Source organism: Typopeltis vanoorti, chromosome 18, assembly GCF_054136105.1.
Source record: "Typopeltis vanoorti isolate ZY-2024b chromosome 18, IOZ_Tvanoo_1.0, whole genome shotgun sequence".
Lineage (NCBI taxonomy): Eukaryota > Metazoa > Arthropoda > Arachnida > Uropygi > Thelyphonidae > Typopeltis > Typopeltis vanoorti.
Window position 1 is genome coordinate 78,800,937 of NC_143566.1, and position 22,214 is coordinate 78,823,150.

The following is a 22,214-nucleotide window of genomic DNA, read 5'->3' on the forward strand; positions in this document are numbered from 1 at the left end:
TAATTCCTTATCTGAGTTTAAAAACACAAAGTATCTTCAAGACTAGGATCAATTTGTTCAGTATCCTATAATGCAAAACACGCTTTCCTTTCAGACATGTAAATTGCTGTATATTATGGGAAGGGTCACTACCCAGGCCAGTTTCAACCTGTCTTCAGTTCAATTAAAGTGTGGGAGTACCTCTCAATAAACTATGAGCAGACTACAAGATCACTCTAAATCTCAATGGGTAACCAGAAAGGATCACTAGTCAACTCAATACTCCTGACCTAAATGACACCAAGACAGAAAACTGACAGGCAAAAACCTATCACAAAGCAAAACTGCTGCACTATCAAGAATAAAGTCCAAAGATGAACATCATTAAAGTATTTGTTGGAAATTTTTTCACTTAGTTATATTATAAATTAAAGATGCCAAGAAATTATATTCTTGGTTTAATCCTTTATCCAAGTGTAAGCAAACAAAGTATTTTCAGGACAGGGCAACTCGTATATAGAGGCAAAAGACTTCACATCATTTGCCTTAGTTCCTATAATGCAAAACACACATCCTTCCAGACATGTATAATGCTAAGAATTCTGGAAAGGTAATTATGAGAATATGGGAATTTAAATTGGTCTGGGTAGTGACCCTTCCCATAATGCTTAGCATTATACATGTCCAGAAGGATAAGTGCTTTGCATTATGGAATACTAAGGCAAATGATGTGAAGTCATTTAGCCTCTATATACGAGTTGCCCTCACACTTGGATAAAGGATTAAACCAAGAATATAATTTCTTGATATCTTTAATTTATCATTAAAGCATCTTCAACAAAAACATAAACCACCTTATTATTAAAATACTGTATATCATAGATAGTTATAGAAAGTTCATTCACTTTGTTACAAAATAAATTAAACTTTCCAATAAATTCTAGTTTAATCCTTTATCTAAGTGTAGGCAAACAAAGTTTCAGATAAATATCTTCACGACTATGCTACTTGTACATAGAGGGTATTGACTGCTGTACCTTGGCATCCTTCTGAGTCTGGTTCCCACTAATCAGAACTCAATAAAGGTTGTAACCTATCTGCATATTGACCCTTGTCATAATGCATAGCAATGTGAGATTGTGAGTGTTACACAATGGTCATTCTGTAGGCTGCGACAAGATAAGTAAATTCCATATTTAATGAGCGGGGATATTGTCTGAGTGTGGAATGCAGTGTTTGTTTAAATTTCTAAGGTGGTATTACTTTAAATTCATTGTTCCTTGTTAATTCCCTGATACAATAAGATGGAAGGTATACACATTACATAGGTCAGTGCAAAAGACAAGAAAAGCGAATGATGTAGATTTTTCAAAAATGATACAGTGCTGTAAATGTAGCATGTATGACTGAGAAGATTTCATGGATGTTTATGTGGAGAAGCTGAATAAGAGAAAGGAGCAAGTGTGGAGGAAGTGGAATATTCTGATGGACCACAAGTCTTGTTTAAATATAAGTAGAGAAAATGGGGTTGCAACTGAAATAGTAGCTGAAGAGGATGGCACAAATGTTCAGAAAGTGTGTGAAAGTGATAACAAGGAAATGAGTTCAATTGATCATCAAGTGTGCAATAATGATGTTGAAAAAACAGAGTGTAATTAACAGCAACATGGCAAGCAAAGTTGACGGCGAACAAGCTTGCATGACAGACAATAAGATAATGAGAGTGAATGATAGTAAAAATAGAATGCAATATTTGAAAGCTGATTTGGTGAAGATGAGGCAACAGAGGCAGAGTGAAATGAAGGGAACTATAGATATGTATGGAAGAGTGAAGAAGACAGAAATGAATGACACTGGTATTAAAGGGGTAACAAAACACTCATGAGTGGCAGCGTATGTGGATTCGATTATCAGATATGTGGTAAATGAGAAGATGCATAAGGTTTGTTTTCCAGGAGGCAAAATGAATAGAATGATTGAGGCAGTCGATATGAGGAGCAAGCAAGCAAGAGTTTTTATTGGTTGTAGGAACAAATGACTTGACTGGAAACAAGGAGAATGTAAAACGGGATATCAAGAGGTTGTCAAGAAGGATAAAAGATAATAGCATGATAGGAAAGATAGTCAGTACATTGATCAGGTATGAAAATAATGTAATGAGTCAGAGAGCAAGGATTATGAATGACATGTTAGTGGAATTGAACAGAAGTGCAGTTTGTTAATGTGTGAATGAGTCTGAAGACGAATTAAACTTCATAAAAGTGATGGACTGCATTTAAATGGTTTCTGTGAGTAATTTGGAGAAATTACTGCTAGAAGGGAGAGTAATGAGTGAAGAGATTGAATCTGATCAAGTAAGAAGTGATATGAAAGAGTGGGAAAGTAAAGGAGGAGACATTGAAATGGTGCTTATGAATGGAGAAGTGGGTAGCATGAGTGTTGACAATGAGAGAACAAGTGTGCAAGACAAACAGGGAAATGTGGAGACTTAGGGTGAACAGGAGAACATAGTATAAGAAAGGTTCATGCTTAAAGAGGAAGTGAATGTGTGTAGACAAGAATGGAATGGAATGGGATGGGATGGCCTGGGATGTAGGGAGAGCAATTGAATTTGTAGAAGATTTTAGGATGGGTAAGGAATAAAAGAAACAGCTCAAGAAAGGTATGGAGAAGTTGCATCTAATAAGTAGTACCAGTGAAACTTCTTATACATCCAGCAATGAGCTAATATGTTTGTATATGGATGCTAGAAGTTTCAAAAACAAGGGAAATGAAATGGTTGCATTGATTGAGTTCTTTCACACAAAATTTGTCACAATAAGCGAGACATGTTTGGATGAAAATGACATCCTGACAGGCAGTACAGTAACGAGGGTATGAAGCGCCTGTGGAAAGTGTCTAACTTGCGCCCCCTAACCCAAAAATGACAAATTTTGAAAAATTTAAATATAACAAGTTAAATTTTACTAAATGCAATATGTTAAATACTTACTATTAACCCCATCAAAATGAGTTGCAGTGTGTTGCAGAATTTGTGTGTCTAAAGCAGTGTATTGCCGAAATTTAAAAATACAATATAAAATAGCAGACTTTTATATCTATTTACTTATTTTTATTTTTTTACATTTTTTACGTTTTCTGCCCCAAACCTAGTTGCGCCTGTGGTGGGTGCCTCTTTTGCCACGCCCTCATTACGCCACTGCTGACAGGAATGGAGATGGAAGGGTATGATATATTTCATGAAGATAGAAAGGACAAGAAGGGAGATGGAGTGCTAGTTATGATCAAAAAAGAGTTATGTCCATAGAAGGCAGAGATGCAAGTGGGAAACAGTGGCAGTTGTTTTGAGGCAGTATGGTAGAGGTGAACAGAATGAAATACTTAGTCGCATGTTGCTATAGACCTCGTAATGTGGAGGATAGTGACCATTAAATGTATAAGCAAATTAGCCAAGCAAATAGAAAAAGGCAACCAGAAGTAAAGAACATTAATGTTTCAAGTTTTTGAAGGACAACTACGTGAGACAGTATGTAACAGAGAGCATGCAAGTATTGAGGGTCTTGGATTTCATCATCTCATCAGAGGATGTCATTATAAATGAGATACCAAATTTCCCTTCAGGTGATCAGAGTGACCATGAAGGGATAACCAGGAATGTTGCCAGCCATGTGAGAACTTCTGTGAGAAAACAGTACATGCGAAATTACAAGGCTGCTGATTAGGAGAAGATTGGGAGACAGTTTGCAGCTATAGTATGGAATGAGGAGTTTGATGAAAAGGAGTTTAGTGCTGCTTAGGTGATATTGAAGAACTATCTAGTGGAAGCAATGTTTAAATGTATTCTAAGGGTCAGAAGATTAAACAAGGTAGATGTGAAATGGATGCTGCAGAGAGAAAGAAGGCATGATGGAGACAAGATGAGCGGTAATAATCATTTCCATTAGGAGTACATAGAACAGGCAAAGAGATGACTCAGTTGGTAATGTAGCAAAAGTGCAGTTTAAGCAGCAGTTAACTAATGAAGGGGAAAAAAAATCCTGGGGAGTTCTTTCAATATGTAGAAAGCATAAAGATTATGGTAAAATGACACTGAAATTTATGAAAATCTCAAAAGAAAACAGATCTGAGCCATAAATATTCATAAACAATATGAAAATTGAACATACAACAGAATACAAATATTTAGGCACCTACTTCACTGAAGATGGAGAGCAAGATAAAGAAATAAAAATAAGAACAGCCATAGCTAAAAATGCCTTCTGGAAAAATAAAGATCTGCTCAGAAGTTCTGTGGATATCAAGACAAAGAAATAGTGATAAGAACATTAGTATGGCCAGGTTTTCGCATATGGAAGTGAGACCTGGATATTCAAGAAGAGAGTAAAGCAACAGATAATAGCCTTTGAAATGTGGTGCTATAGGAGAGCTCTGAAAATCTCATGGATAGAACATGTGACAAATACAGATATCCTACAGAGAATGAGAACACAGAGATCTTTATTACAGGAAATGTTCCAGAGAAAGATGAGATTGGCAGGACATGTACTGAGAGGGTCAGCAGGACAAGGGATACTAACAGTTTTAGAAGGAAAATTTATGGGAAAAGGATCAAGAGGCAAAAAAAAAACAAAGGAAATGGCTTGAAGATATAAGATCATGGACAGGATCACATGGCTATGCAGAAACAAAAAGGAAAACCACCAACAGAGAGAACTGGAAGGACATGGTACTGCATCCTCTCACTGAGGAAGCTACATGAAGAAGACGACAACACTGACTGGAGAAAATGGTATAAGGACAACAGTTGTAGAGGATATGGTTCAGATATTTAATGTGCAGTTGATAAAGGTCTTTCATCCTTATGAATGTGACATCATGGAAAGTTCGAGAGCAGTGGAAGTTGAGGAGGAGGAGAGGCTGACTGTGAGCAAGAAAGAGGTATATGGAGAATTGAGTATACTTGATATTAGTAAGGCTATGAGACTTGATATATCACCACATCTTTTGAAGGAATGTGCCAGGGAGTTGATATTTGCTTTGCCATATTTGTTTAATATGAGTTAAGTTCCAAAGGAGTGGAAGGAAGCGAAGATGGTACCACTTCATAAAGGGAGGTGACAGAACTCGAGCATCAGATTATAGGCCAATCTGTGAGTCTTATTATAATAAGATGACAGCTGGACTGGATGAGGGAGATGGATATACAGTAGTATGCTTTGATTTTGCTTGACTTTGATATCATGTGGTAGACTACCACATGATAAGCTGAAAGTCAAATTAAAGTGGATGTTGGATATTATATTAGTTCATTTGACTGGTGCTATCTGACAGGTATCAGCAGTTGTGCATGGGAGGGCAATATCCTAATATCCCAGAAGAAGAAAGTCACTAGTGGTGTGCTTCAGGGATCTGCTTTAGGGTCATTGCTGTTTAACCTGTATGTTAGCGATAATGGGGAAAAATTTGAATGTGATATTCAGTTGTTTGCAGATGAAGCAAAGTTGAGAAGAACTATGAGGTGGTGCAGATGTTGTCATCTTACAGAAGATTTGAATAGACTGAGTGAATGGGCAAATGAGCACAAGAGTGAGAATACCAGCTTCAGGGATCTGCTTTAGGGTCATTGCTGTTTGTATAACGTGATAAAATTGCATAACATGATATTCAGTTGTTTGCAGATGAAGCAAAGTTGAGAAAAACTATGAGGTGGAGCAGATGTTGTCATCTTACAGAAGATTTGAATAGATTGAGTGAATAGGCAAATGGGCACAAGAGTGAGCATACCAGTTTAATTTTGCAAAATGTAAGGTTTCAAAATTTGGAAAACAAAGGTGAGATGTAGAATTTACTCTTGATGGGGATATATTGTTGGAGATGGAGGAAATAAGAGATCTTGGGATGATGGTGGATAAGGATCTAAAATTTAGAGCACACATTGCCAACATTGTGAGGAGAACACAACAAATTCTGGCAATGATGTAGAAGACGTCATTGCCAGAAATAAGGAGATTCTTTTTCTATTGTATAAGACTTTGATAAGGCAAAATATGGACTACTGTGCACAATTTAGTTACCTGGTTTTCAAAGGGATGAAGAATTATTAAAAAGGTTCAGAAGCTATTAATAAGATAATTTTTAGTCTATGGAATGTTGAGCATGATGAAAGGTTGAGAAGATTCAGTTTGAGTCTAGTGGATAGAAGGAAAAGGAGTGATATGATAGAGACATACAAGTTGGTAATGGGTTGTTATAGGATTAATGTTGAAGAGCTTTTTTCATAAAATGGTGGGGGATGGGGAGAAATAGAGGTCATCCCAGAAAGCTGTATAAGGAGGTGTAAGAAGCAGTTTTTTGCATGGAGAGTTGTGAATGATTGAAATGCATAACCTGAGAGTGTGGTATCTTCAGAGAATTTGAATGTATTTAAGGCACAGTATATGAGTTGCATATATGACAAAGAGACCGTCTGTGATGACGCTTTGACTCCCTGGGGAGGGGGGGGGGAAGCAAAGCTTTCCAATAATTATAATTTATTGGAAAGTTTAATTTACTTTGGAATCAAGTGACAAATCTTCATTTCCTTAAACTTGTTTATTATTATTAACATCAGACTTTCATGCAGCCAAATGACTCAATGTAGGAGGTCCACACTCATAAACAAAAAGGTAATTGAACTAAGACTTAAACACTTTCTCAATTTCCATATTCAATAAGGTTAGGAGAGATCTGTCTTGCAAGAGATCACAAAGGACTGAGTTTTGGTGGCATTGAAGTCTACAAAGTTGTTCTTATCCCATTGAAATATAGCTCAGATCAGATCAGAGTTCAGGACATTGGTCGTGGTGGACTTTGGGGATTCTAACCATTGAGCACTACTGGGTTTGTCAAATGAAAGGGAACAATGGTGTGTACTGTCATCAGCAAAGCTATTGATATGATTTGAAGTCTGTGAGAGCAGGTCATTTATGTAGAAGATGAAGATAGTGGGTGAAAGAATGGAACTTTGGAGTACACATGTATTAGTTGGGAAATCTAAGGAGAGGAAACCATCCATCATGATACATAGTTAACGACCAGTGAGAAAGTTGGCGATCCAGTTGTAATGTATGGAAGGCAGACCATAGGATGGCAGTTTGCTAAGCAGGCACATGTACCAAACCAAACGCTTTTGAAATGTCAAGAACAACTACATGAGTTTCTCTGAATTTGTTCATGGTTTGAGTCCAGAGAGTCCAGAGGTGGGTGGTGAAAGCTAGAAGATCAGTTGTGGAATGAGTGGCAGAATCCATATTGCTGGTCACTGATTATTTAGCAGGTCTCTAGGTAGTTCAGAAGTTGGTTGTTGATAACGCTCTTCTCTAATTTTCAGTTTTACCATGAACTCTCGTTATTTTAAATTGATGGAAAAAAAAACTACAAGCAGACTGAAGGTAGAGCTATGGGCTCTCCTCTCTTTCCCCACCTTCACTAATGTTTTCATCAAACACTATGAAAACACAGCCCTAAACTTTACTCTTGTGAAACACAATATGGACATGATGTGTTCTCTGCCTGGTCATATGAATGGGAAATGTTGGAAACGTTCTTAGCACACTTCAATAGCAAACACCCAAAGATCCATTTTACCACTGAAAACAATAGATGGCTGCCCTTCCTAAACACTCTGATCATCCAACAGCACAATGGAGCCTTATCTCTTCTGTCTACAGAAAACATACTCATACTGGAAGATACAGCCATTACTATTATTATTAACACAAAGACCTCCATGGGATCAAAAGGCTCATTGCAGGAGGTGCACACTGTTACAAAGCCCACCAAGCCATGCTTTAAACTCAACTAAACAAACACACGTAATAACTACAGTAATAAGTTTTAATAAGTAAATATTTCATCCAAAGTATCTTAGCACATTATCAGTACAGTTAATTCAAACAATACTAGGAATAACATACACTTAGAGTGCATGATTACAATGGAATCCCAATATGCATGCAGTAGTGTGTTATAGAATTAAATTAAAATATATCTGGAGGGGGGAAAATTACATTAAAATAAGATGACATATATAAAAAAATTATTTTACACAATTTTGTATGACAATTTCTTATACTTTAGGAATAGCAAGAACATCATTACGGTTTAGATTTGGTCTGTGAAGTAGGGCTTCAGCTCTTTCTTTATAGAAACGTTCATGTTTATATAAAGATATATGTAGAGTTTGGTCTTTTCCCACTGGATCCAATGGTTTGGGTTTACCACTCTGTGTTGTGCGAGGCCAGATTTCTGCGGTTTGAAAAGACAGATATGGTCTTGGTGTTCCGAAATGCGTTTATGAACAGATCTACCTGTCTGTCCATAGCAAGAAAATTTACAGGAGCATGGAACTTCGTACATGCCAGGTAGCACATGAGGTGAGAGTTTGTCTTTAGGAGAAGGTAACAAGTTACAGATCTGGTTGATTGGTTTGTAGGTAGTAGCAAGTTTGTATTTCTTCATAATTTTTGAAAGACGTTCGGAGATGCCTTTGACATAAGGTATAGGAATCCTATGGGCTTGTTCTTGTCTAGGTTGATGTGTGGGGAAGTGACTGACGATTTTTTGAGTTGTTTTAAGATTGTATCCATTTAGTATGGCTGTATTTTTGATTAGTTCCAATTTTTGGTTTAGAGAGTCTTCAGAGGACCAGAATCTGTGTTCTCTAGTTACCAATGATTTAATGATGCCAAATTTTTGAGAATGTAGCAACCTGAAAATATCAGCTTGTGATAGACAGAAGTGGAGATGGAACCATCTTCTATTCTTTGGATGTGTAAATCCAGAAAGGAGATACCCTGTGGAGATATTTTTTCTAGCGTAAATTTGATGTGAGGATGAAGGAGGTTTATTTTATCTGGAAACAGGCATAGTTCTTGTTCGGAATGACCCCAGACAGCAAAGACGTCATCAGCATATCATAGCCAAATTTTTGGTTTGGGTTTAAACATGATTTTTTCTTCAAGGTATTCTGGAAACAGATTTGCTAAGTTTGGTGATAAGGGAGATCCATTGCTGTTCCTTCCTCTTGCTTGTAAATTTTTTTATTTCCAAATGAAGTAACTGGACGTAATAACAAATTTGAATAATTCAACAATATCAGATGGAAATTTTTGAGTTAACAAGTCTACCATTTCCTTATGGGGAATATTAGTGAAGAGGGAGACAATGTCAAAGCTAATTGGCATGTCAGTTTCCAACAGTTAAATGTCTTTTATTTTTGCATGAAACTCTGTGGAATTTTTAATCGATGAGGCTGAGTGGCCTATGTGAGGACAGAGAAGGTTAGATAAAAATCATGATAACTTGTAAGTCGGGCTGCTAATAGAATCCACGACAGGTCTGAGTGGAACGTTATTCTTGTGAAGCTTAGGTAAACCATATATTCTAGGAGGCCTAGCAGGTATGTCCTGAGTTTTTTTATTGTTTCTTCATCTAAGGAAGTGGTTTCATCAAGTAACTGGTTCAGTTTCATGAGCTGTCTTTTGTAGGATCATAATCCAGTTTGGCATAAGTATTTTGATCTCAGAGTAATTCATTTTTCGGTCATATGAATTGGTATCTAGAACAACAGTGGTATTTCCCTTGTCAGCTCTGGTAATGATCATGTTTTTATTACATTTTAAGGAGGTAAGAGCTTTCAATTCTGATGGTGGAATATTTAAGTCTGAAGGTTTGGCATCATAGATTAATTTGGCTATTTCAAAACAAAGTCTGTTGGCTTCAACACTGGAAAGATGACTGATGTTTCTTTCAATGCTGTGTATAAAATCTAAATATAGAAAGAATTTAGGTGAAATGGCAAACTTATGATCTCTTGCTAGAACATTTAATTCATCTTCTGTGGATGGCTAGATAAGTTGACAACCCATTGCTTCGGTTGGTAATTTGTTGGTATTTTTCTTAGATAAATTTAACAAATTAACGTATTTTTTATGTAGATTAATATTACTTTTATCAAATGCTTTGATCCCCGAATTTTGAGACACTAATAATCACTTGTAGCAATTCTTGATTTAATGTATTTGACAATTCTGCTTCTAATTCTGTAATTTTTAAATTATTTGTTGCCAATTCATGTTTAAAAACTTGTAACTGATTAAGCAGTAAGGAATGGCTTGCTTTCTAATAGATTTTATGAGCACCTGGTAATTTGATAACTTCCTTTAGTTTAAGCAAACATTGGAATGAGTTTATCGCGTCTGCACTTTTTTTAAAAAAGAGATTTGGACATGTAGTTTAGCCTGTTTCAATTGAAGTTTGCCTAGTAAGTCGGTCTTCTGTGATGTCAGTTCCCCGTGAAGGAATAAGATTTTATTGTACAATGAAACCTGTAGAGAATTCATGACTAAACAAACATGTAATAACCACAGTAATAAGTTTTAATAAGTAAATATTTCTAAGATACTTTTCCTAAGATACTTTTTTTTTCCCCTCCTCCAGATATATTTTAATTTAATTCTATAATACGCTACTGCACGCATATTGGGATTCCATTGTAATCATGCATCCTAACTGTATGTTATTCCTAGTATGTTTGAATTAACTGTACTGACGATGTCCTAAGATACTTAGGATGAAATTTACTTATTAAAACTTATTACTGTGGTTATTACATGTGCTTGTTTAGTCATGAATTCTGCACAGGTTTCATTGTACAATAAAACGCTTTAAACTCATTCAATGTACCTGCATTTACCACAATATCAGGCAATGCAACCCACTCACCAATCACTCTCCAAACAAAGAACCTGCTCATTATTTTGTTATGTGATAAGTAGGTAAGAGGAAGAATGACTAAGAATGCAGTAGCAAATTCTAGACCAATTAGTATCTAAGACATGGTGGATAAAAGTACTGCAAAAATTGGTCAAAAAGAGAATACAAGAATGGGTGGATAAAAATACGATACTGTAGGAGTGGGCAACATGGCTTTGTGAAGGATTGGTCGCACCTTACTAACTTACCAACTTTTTATAATAGAGTAACAGCTGAGTTGGATAAAGGAAATGGCGACATGATGATTCTTTTGGATTTTGCAAAGGCATTTGACAGAACACCACACAGAACTCTCTTACACATATTAGAACAAATGGGGATGGATATGACATTGGTTATGTGGATAAGAAAGTGGCTGCTGGACAGATATCAAAAAGTGGTATATGGAGGGGCAGAATCAAGGTAAAAACAGGTGACTAGTGGTGTGCTGCAAAATTCAGTGCTGAGAACATTACTGTTTAATTTATACATAAATAATATAATAATAAAATAACCTGAATGGAAATATTCAGTTGTTTGCTGATGATGCAAAATTAGATAGAATAATACATAGTTTATCAAGGTAAAGTGGAGAACTTGTAGGATAATTTAAATAGGCTGTCAGTATGGGCAAAGAAAAATGGGCATCAGTTTAATGTAGAGAAATGTAAAGTTATGCATTTTGGAATAAACAGGTTACGAGCTGTGTACCACATTGATAGAACTGTACTCCAGGAAATAGATGAAGCAACAGATTTAGGAGTGGCAATAGACAGAGAGTTAAAGTTTAGAGGATATATTGCTAAGGTAGCCCATAAGATTACTATTGCCTATTGAAGAACACACTAACAAGTAGAGATAAGGAAGTTGTTATTCCTCTTTATAAATTATATGTACACATCTGGATTACTGTGGACAAGGTCTGGTCTCTAGGTCTCTTGGGGATGAGGAAGTGGTATAGAAGATTCAGAGGTGAGTGACCAAAATGGCGAGTGGTCTGTGGAATGCTCCCTGTGAAGATAGATTGAGGGTGTGTGGATTGCATAAGTTGGCTGATAGGAAAAAAAGTGGGGATATGATGGAAACATTTAAGTTACTTAAAGGGTTTTAAAGGATTGGTGCAGGGGAAATGTTTCAGCAGTTGGCTGGAGGGGGGCAGAACAAGGGATCATCTCTGGAAGTTGAATACGGGTGTGGTTAGTAAGGATGTGAGGACTAGATTTTTTACTTGGAAAGCTGTGAATGAGTGGAATAGGCTGACAGAGTCAGTTGCGAGTCCTTTATCTGTTAATAGGTTCAAGAAAAGAGTATGATCGATTGTGTGGATAGTTTGGGTCTTCCACAATGAGTCTATGCACTCCATGGAGGTGCCCATGCCCATACAATAATAATGATTATGCTCCTGCTCACATCCTCCTTATACAACCTCAAGGGATGTCCCTATGTTCTACATCCTTCCCCTATTCTACGAAAAATTTCTTCCACACATTATCCCTGTAACAACACTTTACTAATTTAAAAGTCTGAATCATGTATCCCCTCTCTTCCTCCCACTCACAAAGTTTTATAAACTGCAATCTATCAATCTTTCTTCATATCCCACATCCCAAAGGCAAATTACCACTGTAGTCAGTCTTCTCTGGACCCTGTCCAATATATAATCATCACCACCATGAAAACCAGGGAACAAATATGTGCACATCAAGGCCTTATATGATGGAACCAGAACCTCTATTTCTGCAGGTTAAAGTCCTCCACATCACTGCCATCATCTGATGTGAAGTTTTCCCAACTTGTGAAATATGACCTCTGATCTTCAGATCTTTGTCAACCACCACTCCATTGTCTCTCGTCTCCTCAACTTCTTATAAAATTTCCCTACCAAGTGTAGGGAAATTCTGCCTTCCACATTTCAGAACCTCACAATTTGCAACACTGAACTGACTGTTCCATATTGTTGCCCACTCATACACCTATTAAGTTTCTCCTATAAGGCCACAATATCTGCTTAATTCCTCATCACTCTCCCCAGTTTTGCATCTGCAGACAGTTGTATATCACTGTTTAAAACCATATCAATATCATTAATATACAAATCAAATAACAATGGTCCCAAAACATATCCATGGCACACCACTAGTGACTTTCCTCTTCCAGGATACTGCATCCTTCCATACAGAATTTGCTGATACTTGAGAACTAGTTGCCTATCTAAAACACTAATCTATCATCCAACCCCATTTGCTTCAGTTTAGTGATCAACTTGTGATGTGGCAATCTATCAAAAGCCATTGCAAAATCTATGTATACCCCTGTATATGCATCTCCCTTGTCCAATCCATTCATCACCCTGTTATAGTACATGGCAAGTTGGTAAAACATGACCTCCTTTTAATAAATCCATACTCACAAGAACAAAGAATACCACTAATATCAGCCCACTTTTGTATCCTATCTCTCACCAGCCTCTCCAATACCTTAACTACGACTCCAGATATATAGACCTATTATCTATCACATCAGTACCATTCCAAGTCATTGAAACTTTAGCAAATCAAACAAATGGCTAGAACAATTTGCTTTAGAACTCAACCACATCCAGGACACCATTTTGAGCAATGGCTTTCCCCCTCTCAAAATTAACAGAACTCACTCTCTTTCCAACCCATCTTCCAAACCTGACCCCCTTCCCCAATCCAGAAAACAATAAATATTTTGCCATTTCCAACTTCTTGGGCAACTCAGAAAAAAATATCATCTGTTCTAAAAAAAGTATGATATTCAGACCACCTTCAATCTATACCAAAAATGAGTTATGCTTATATGCTCACCAAAAGATCTCCATCTCGACTATTCTGCTGCAGTAAATTTTGTATTTTAGACAAACAGAAAGAACTGCCAAATCTGTCTAGAAGAGCACAGAATCTATGTCTATTACTTACACTACAGCTGCTCTAGAGTAGCAACTTAATTCCCCTTCAGACCATGCTGTCAATACAAATCATTTAATCCAATGGAACAAAGTCTTCCTTTCATCCAAGAGCAGATCTAAATCTGAGAAATTATTTCTAGAATTAGCAATAGCATTAAAACATTCGCCAAACTGAACAAAATCGGCTGCCTCAATTTACTTAACATAGGCGACATCTTGAGATCTATAGCGAATGTCATCACTGCACCCATAGAGGATGCCTTTTGCAACCTTTCTTGTGTGGGTCATGTATATATCATTGTAACAGTAATGGCAGTGTGCTGTATGTCCTCAACTTCATTAACTTAGCTTCATGGAAGCCTTGTTCAAAGTAAGGTGGATTATCATTTTTGTTCCCAATTAAAATAATGTATGCCTGCATGTACATGCTTAGCAGTATTTCTTTTTGTCTATGAAGAGACCTTGGTGATCATTGCAAAATATTGGCATAATAATTTAATAGCTAAATACAGTTACTTAGCAATTATTCTCTAGATGTGTGCTTTCTCTGCTAAAAAACACATGAATGATAAATGACATCAAAGCAACCATACTAGATTAAAGTAAAAAAATAAGCTTGCTGCATGGCAGTGATAAAATAAATAAAAAAATAAATAAAAACATTTTCAGACGAGAACACAAAAAATAAATTTCCAATTTGACATCAAAAGATAGATAACCAGAAATTATTGTTATTATTATGTGCAATCTCTAAGGAGTCCAAGGATCATCATCATCTACACACAATGTCATCTATGCTTGTGTGTGTGTGTCTGTATGCAAGATGAAAATCTGAGTTGCTGGGAGAAAAATCCTGCTACTTCAGTATGAGATCAGCTGACTCACCATCAACTGAAAAAACCTCATACAAAGATTCCTCTTGTCACAAAGAGAATCAATCTTAGGCCTTTTCCAACTGAAGGCCTTACAAACTTAGATTATTTAAAAACTAGTGGTAGACTTCCAAGTTATATTGCAGAGCAGAAATATGGTGCATCAATTTAAAATAGTAGTACAATTCAATGTTGAACTTACATTCATCTCTATCTTTTGCTGTAACCGTAATGACAGTATGCTGTATGTCCTCATCTTCATTAACTTCAGCTTCATAGAGGCCTTGATCAAAGTAGGGTGGGTTATCGTTTTTGTCCCCAATTCCAATCCGAATGTATTTGGTCACTAAAGGAAGTAAAATAAATTCAATTTATTCTCTGAAGCAATCAATATAATCAATTTTAAATATAACTAAAAAACATGAAATCAGTGCAGTACCTAAGTAAATGTCATACTTTAAAAAAAAAAAAAAATTCAAGCCATATATAACCTGTACTTTCATGGCCAACATGTTTAGCATTTAACTAAGCATTTTAGCTAAAAGAATGCAAATATTTCATCATATGCACCCAAGTCATATTAAAAAGAAATGAATGCCTTACATTTCGGAAGACACCGAAGTTCATAAATAGAGACATTTATCCTCCCCATGCAAGCGTTTTTTTTCATTTACTTTCCCAAAGTAAATAACAACTTGAATGATGTATGTCATGAAATCATAAAAACAATGTGTAATAGTTTGGGCAACTCAATTTTCTTTCTCAGGAGTTGAAAGTAATTAACTATCTGGTCTCACATCAGCATAATGCAGAGAAATTATTCTAATATAACGTGCTGCCACATCCAACTTCCTGTTGCCAAGACAACCAAGAATGTGATAACATATGTTTGTAGTGCATGTTATTGACAGGGCTTACTACTAGAATATTTACTGTATGTGTATGAAGCAGTGAAGTGGACATTAAATATGAGATTAAACTTTGTCAGAAGTTGAACGCAAAGTACAAAGACAGTATGTGCATAAGGCAATAATAAAAGTTTCAAAAATAAGAGATGAGACTCCATTAAAAAACATTTTCTTATCTCCGTATTCTCCAGCAAAATGCATATCAAACTATTTAACAAAAATGCAGGGCCATGAATCCTCTTAAATTCCACACTGAAGATAATTTCTAAATAAGTACATTCAAATCTGTCAGACAAAAGAGATTAAAATGACAAACCCATCAAGTTTCCTTTATGTTTAAGTAACATGGTCACAGAAAGTAGAAGGGAAATGTACAGAATGTAAAAATTATGACTTCCAGATGAAATTGCCAAGTTCTCCTGCTTGACACATATGAAGAAATTTAATTTCTGGTGCTGTTTTTTGTGTGTGTGTGTGTGTGTGTGTGTGTGTGTGTGTGTGTGTGTGTGTGTGTGTGTGTGTGTGTGTGTGTGTGTAACATAAGTGCATATACATATACAAAAAAAAAAAGTTATTTGATGATAACTCTATTAATGAATTAACAAATCTATCAAGTTTAATACATTTTAAATATTCATTATTTCAGTTTATGCTTTATCACTTGAACTCAGTATTAAATATATATCTTGCAAAACACAACCAGATGATAAAATCTAATTCTCTACCAAATTATCTTTCCAAAATGAAAACTGCTCATTTGAAATCTAGCATGCATTCATGCCATCAATTAATTTATCTTTTGTATTTAGATAAATGAAATTTAAATTAAAAATAAAATAAAATATATTACATAAACATCAAATGTTTATAAAAAGTTGAAAGTCCTATTATTAATTTATTGTACAGATCAGTGGCATAGCACTATTAGCAATTCTTTGATCCCTAATAATAATGAGCATACATTATGCAATGATTACATAATTCAACCATACCATAAAAGGTACCTGTGGCATGACTATAAGCAATAAATTACATGATAATCACAGCAATTAACTTTAATAAATTAAAGTACAGATATTCCATACTGAAAATAATAGTACAGCATGCATATACGCTGATGATGTACTGTTATTTTCAGTAAGAAATATCTGTACTTTCATTTCATTAAATTTAATTACTGTGGTTATCGTGTAATTTATTGTTTATAATTCAGCCGATCTCGCACGGCTAGAATGAATATGTAATTTGTTTTCTGAATTTTCAATTGCTCAAGTGCACTTTGCACTTTTCCAATCATGCAATTTTGCTAAGTAAAATAACAAAGTGAATCATTACTGGTGACGTATCTGAGCTAAAAAAGGGAAAATGAAGAACTTGTTTTGCTGGATTTATTTTATTAAAAAATATGATATGTGCATAGATTTCAAACAAACACCTTATAAGTAAGACAAGTATGAAGATGATTAAAGACCATTACAAAAAGTGCATTTTGTAATAGCAATTTTGTATTAGTAACACCATTCATTATCAACTAAAGTTACATTGTAGACAATTCCCCCCCCCCTCATTTTGCTATTAAAATGTTCCAAATGATATGACTCCAAATTTTAAGAGAGATCGTAAACAACAATTTCCAGTCTGTATTCTCATGAAGTGTATTAAATATTATGTCAAGGATAATAATACGACTAACTTCAAATTAACTTTGTTTTTAATTTGACCAATTACGGTATTTTTGTGTTTTGCTAATAAAAATCATTTAATTATAATGATGATGATGGTCAGTATGGGTTTACTAAAGGAGATCATGTTTTAGTTATCTGCTTATTTATTATAACAAGGCGTCTAATGCACTGGATAAAAGTAATACATATGCTAAATTAAAGATACCAAGATATTATATACTTGGTTTAATCCATTATCCAAGTGAAAGCAAACAAAGTTTGCACCTGAAGTATCTTTCAGGACTGGGGAAACTCGTGGCAAAGGTGGTATAACTCCTCATCACTTGCCTCAGTATCCCATAATGCAAAACACATCTCCTTGCAGACATGTATAATACTATGCATTAAAGGAAGGGGTCACTACCCAGATCGGTTTTGACCTTTATTGAGTCAAAATGAATCAGTGGGAGCCAGACCCAGAAGTGGAGTTGCCCCAGTCCTGAAAGATACTTCAAGCACAAACTTTGTTTGCTTATACTTGGATAATGGATTAAACCAAGCATATAATTTCTTGGTATCTTTAATTTATAATATAACCAAGTGAAAAACTTTCAACAACTATCTATCTCTAATCCAGAGTATTTTTAATAATAAGGTGTGACACCTTTTGGCAACTGTATATGGAAATATGACTTCTCCATTACTTCAACCTCAGTATCACCACTTCTGGGTCTGGCTCCCACTGATGAGACCTCAATAAAGGTTGAAACCGGTCTGGTTTCAACATGATCCCTTAATGCATAGCGTTATACATGTCTGCAAGGTGATGTGCTTGGCATTATGGGATACTGAGGCAAGTGATGAGAAGTTATACCACCTTTGCCACGAGTTTCCCCAGTCCTGAAAGATACTTCAGGTGCAAACTTTGTTTGCTTACACTTGGATAATGGATTAAGCCAAGTATATAATTTCTCGGCATCTTTAATTGATAATATAGCCAAGTGAAAAACTTTCAACAAGTAATGCATATGGAGTGCTATATTCAGATTTTGCAAAAGCCTTTGATAGATTGTCACATGATAAGCTGGTGATTAAACTGGAAAGAATGGTTGGATAGTAGCATAGTACAGATTATGGCAATGATTCAGATAAGGGATTGTCTGTTTAATAGGTATCAGCAAGTTGTGTATGGAGGAGCAATATTCCAGAAGAGGTAAGTTACTAGTGGTGTACTCCAAGGATCTGTTTTGGGGCTGTAGCTGTTTAACTAGGATGTTAATAATATTGAGAGGTCTGAATGGTGATATTCAGTTGTTTGAAGATGATGTAAAGTTGTGGAGAACAATCAGAAATGTAGCCAATGTTGTGGCTTTGCAAGAGGACTTGAATGCTCTGGTTAAATAGGCAAGTGATTGGGGTTGTCAGTTCAATGTCTCAAAGTGTAAAGTTTTAAAATTTGGAAAGCAAAGATGGGATGCAGAGTATCCCGGGGGAAATATTTAGGAGGAAGTGGTGGAGATGAGGGCTCTGGGAGTGACTGTGGATAAAAAACTAAAATTTTGGGATCACATTGCTAGAATCATGAACACAGGAGAACAGATTATGGCAATGATGCAGAGGGCACTAAACATGCAGAAGTCAGAATGTTATGATTCCACTATATAAAGCTTTCATTAGGCCACATATGGACTACTGTGCACAGATCTGGTTACATGGCTTTCAAAAGGATGAAGAGATATTGGAAAAGGTCCAGAGATGATCGAGTGTGATAAACATCTTCGAGAAAAAAAAAAGTGGTACTTTACTTTTCGGAAACTCCTTGTATGTAGTATTTTTGCTTATATTTATGCCCACGAATATAAGTATGCAATAAAAATTAAGTACCTCTGGTATTCACAAATATAAAAATTAGCCTCTGTCAAAGAAGAAATAATCTGATACTGATTACAATACATTTCATGGCAAAAACTGTTATGCGAATGTGAAAAAGGTTGGACTCCCACTGTTCTAAAGAATGGAGAATTTCGGCAATACATTTCTCCTGAAACGAAAAGAAAACAGTTTCGCTTTTCAATTTTAATAAATTAAAGAAACTTCTATAATTTAACTTCTGGAAATCGGTAGAGAGACGACCTTCGCCTTTCTCTAGTCGCCGCCGCCGGTTGTTGAGTTTATAGGTTGACAATTTCTATATTTTGCGGGAAGAGAGTACAGCAGGTAACTTCTCCAGTTCATCTTTCTAGACCCTAAATGGTATTATTATATGAAATAGTGAAAATTCTATGTCCAATTTTTCTGAGTTAAAAAAAAAAAGAAAAGAAAAGTGCTTCTAGGAAGTTAAAACCTTCTTTTCGGTAAAAGATATTTGCCAAAAAGCAAGTTCATAAAAAGTACGAGTTCGTCTAGTCGTCGTCCACTAGAATCAAAACTATAAATTAAAAATATAATTATTTGAATTAGTAATTATAAATTATATAAATTAATGAATTTCGATATTTAAAAATCTTTAGTCTTAGCAATCATCTTCGATTTATGTCAGTGTCGTGTGGAGGGCGCGCGCACACACACACTACAGTGATTCGCTTCTTTTTATTTGATTTTTCACCCCCTAAAAAAGGCAGATTGGTCAGGTGACGAACACGCCCATTTTACAAACAATACACTGGCTTCATAGCTTTAGCTGCTTCGGTGTAACTCGAAATGACAACAACTTTTCTGTTTCAAATATTCTTTGATAACAAAAGGTACAATCATGACGAAGCCTAAATAAGTTTACTTTCAGTGTAAAAATATATACCAGCTAACGCTGGTATGCTGAGTTATATTAAGATGTGCAATTATCTCAAAGGTATGTATCTGCTGATGATATTAATTAAAATTATACCAATTGCTGAAATTCCCACAAGATTCTTCATTTAATACTGTTTGCTATCTGACAACTGTGTCGTCACAAAAATACATACTTATTTCCTGTCTCTAGTATTCATGAACTCTCTCCAATTACCTAAATGTCTGATGTACAAGTGCATTGAAGGGAGCGGTATAATGATAACCATAAAGATTATCCAGCATTCCGCTGCTAAAGGAATGTCAGCTATTTCTACTAACTGTAAAACAGCTTTCTCGTGTGTATGACAGCGGAACTAAATCTTGGAGCTCTTCTCTGACACCCTAGCAATTTTTATGAGGTCTGCTATATTACGCACATTGTTTAGATACTTGAACACCACATGCTTGCAAGAGAGCACTATGGACACGAGACCGGAATGGCATGTAGCGCAACTGACTTTATATTATCGTCAACTTGGAGGTTTCACTCCACGCAAGCAATAATCTTCATACTTCTGTAATTAAATACTGCTTCCCGCCAAGACAATATCAGTCGTTGCTACGTTAAATACACTACTTAAAGGCAATGCTCTATCTGAAGTAATATTTTAAGTTGCACATTCTTTCAATATGAAAACTTTCATTTCCCCAACCACGCTACTAGTGTACAATATACGAAAGGTCAAGCAACTTTTCGTTTTATAAGACTACTATTTATAAAATATAAAATAATAATGGGAAAAAAAAAAAACTGAAGAAGAATACGGCTGTTTTAATAGCGGCGGCTAGATTTATTTTATGTACTGAAATAACTTTTTTTTTTTTTTTTTTTTAAATAAATGAATATATTGATAAAATCGTTGGAAATCTTTAGGGAATACAAATAAAAAAAGGACAAACAAAATGATATTCGGTTTAATTCAAGGAATAAAAGATTATTATTTATAACGTTGAAAATGCTTATACATTTTCATCGATGCTCGGCTTACGATTTGTGATTACGAATTTTGCAGTTATAACTATATCTCAGTTATATGTATGAATGTCTTTTTGCATTATATGTACAATATTATGCAAACAGTATATTTGAAGTATACGGCATTCAAAATCACATTTACGACCTATATGCAAGGGGCTGAGCATGTTATCAGAGACGTAGATAGGGGGGGGGGGGGAGCGACGGCCACGCGCGGCACTTTGAACCTATTTGAACTCTTGCAATTAATTCTAAAATACAGTCTCAAGAACTCATTTCCAAATATTGTAATACTACTGCGAATTTTCCTCACAACTGCTTTTAATGTTGCTAGTTGTGAGAGGAGTTTTTCTAAATAAAATTGATTAAGAATTACCTACATTACTATGAAATAGACTTTGTCAATGTCATCGACGATTTTTTGCTAACAGAAAAGCAAGAAAAATAACATTTTAGAATGTTGAAATTAAAGTTTTACTTCAAAAATAAACATAGTGTTTTAATTTATTTCCCAATACGTCGTTTTGACTTTTTGTATTATTTTTGGTGTGTATTGAGAGGGCCGGCAAACTCAGGGACCGCTCCGGGGTGGAAAAAAGCTATAGTTACACCACTGCATGTTATTATAACCGTTATTATCCTTAATACAGTTATATATACCTCTTATTGTTGGTTGAATAATCTGTGATTCAATGATTTATAGGTTGAAAGTTATGGAAAGGCTGAACATTTTAATCAACACAGACTGCTCTGGTACACAGTTTCGTTGCTAACGGTTTTAATGTCGAATAGTGCAATTTAACGATTTCCTTTAGCCACGACAATTTACGCAAGTAAGAACAAAACGAACGTCTCCTTAGTGCAGGTGTAATGATGGGCCCTTTGATTGAAAAACACCAGGATTCGATTCTCTTGTCACTGTGGTCAGGCAAATTTCGTAGAAATTTGCTGTAAGAGGGCTTTTTTTTTTTTTTTTTTTTTTTTTTTTTTTTTTTTTTTTTTTTACGGTCTTATACGAAGGATTCAAAACGAATAGATGGAATGGACAATAGTAAGAGGTGCTACTTTAAAGGTAATCTTAGGGATCTAGAATTTGGATTTAGGAGTGGAGGGATTAAGGCAGGACCTAAATATGGAGCCGAGAAAATATCGGAATCTACAAAAGTGGGACTGCCTAGAGGGCTACGTATTGACACCAAGTGCTCCCTCCCTGTTTAACAGCGAACCAAACACAGAACAGTTTTAATACTGCACTAGCGA

General features: G+C 35.4%; 1 protein-coding gene across 11 annotated transcripts in view; it reads right to left on the reverse strand.

Annotated features, from left to right (window-relative positions):
• CadN (neural cadherin) overlaps positions 1 to 22,214 on the reverse strand; it is a 1,238,426-nt gene that overhangs the window by 365,629 nt on the left and 850,583 nt on the right. For all 11 annotated transcript variants that reach the window (XM_090407912.1, XM_090407911.1, XM_090407917.1 and 8 more), the window contains exon 15: positions 14,780 to 14,923. In XM_090407912.1, the coding sequence (XP_090264038.1) occupies positions 14,780 to 14,923 (144 nt within the window). The remainder of the gene's footprint in view (positions 1 to 14,779; positions 14,924 to 22,214) is intronic.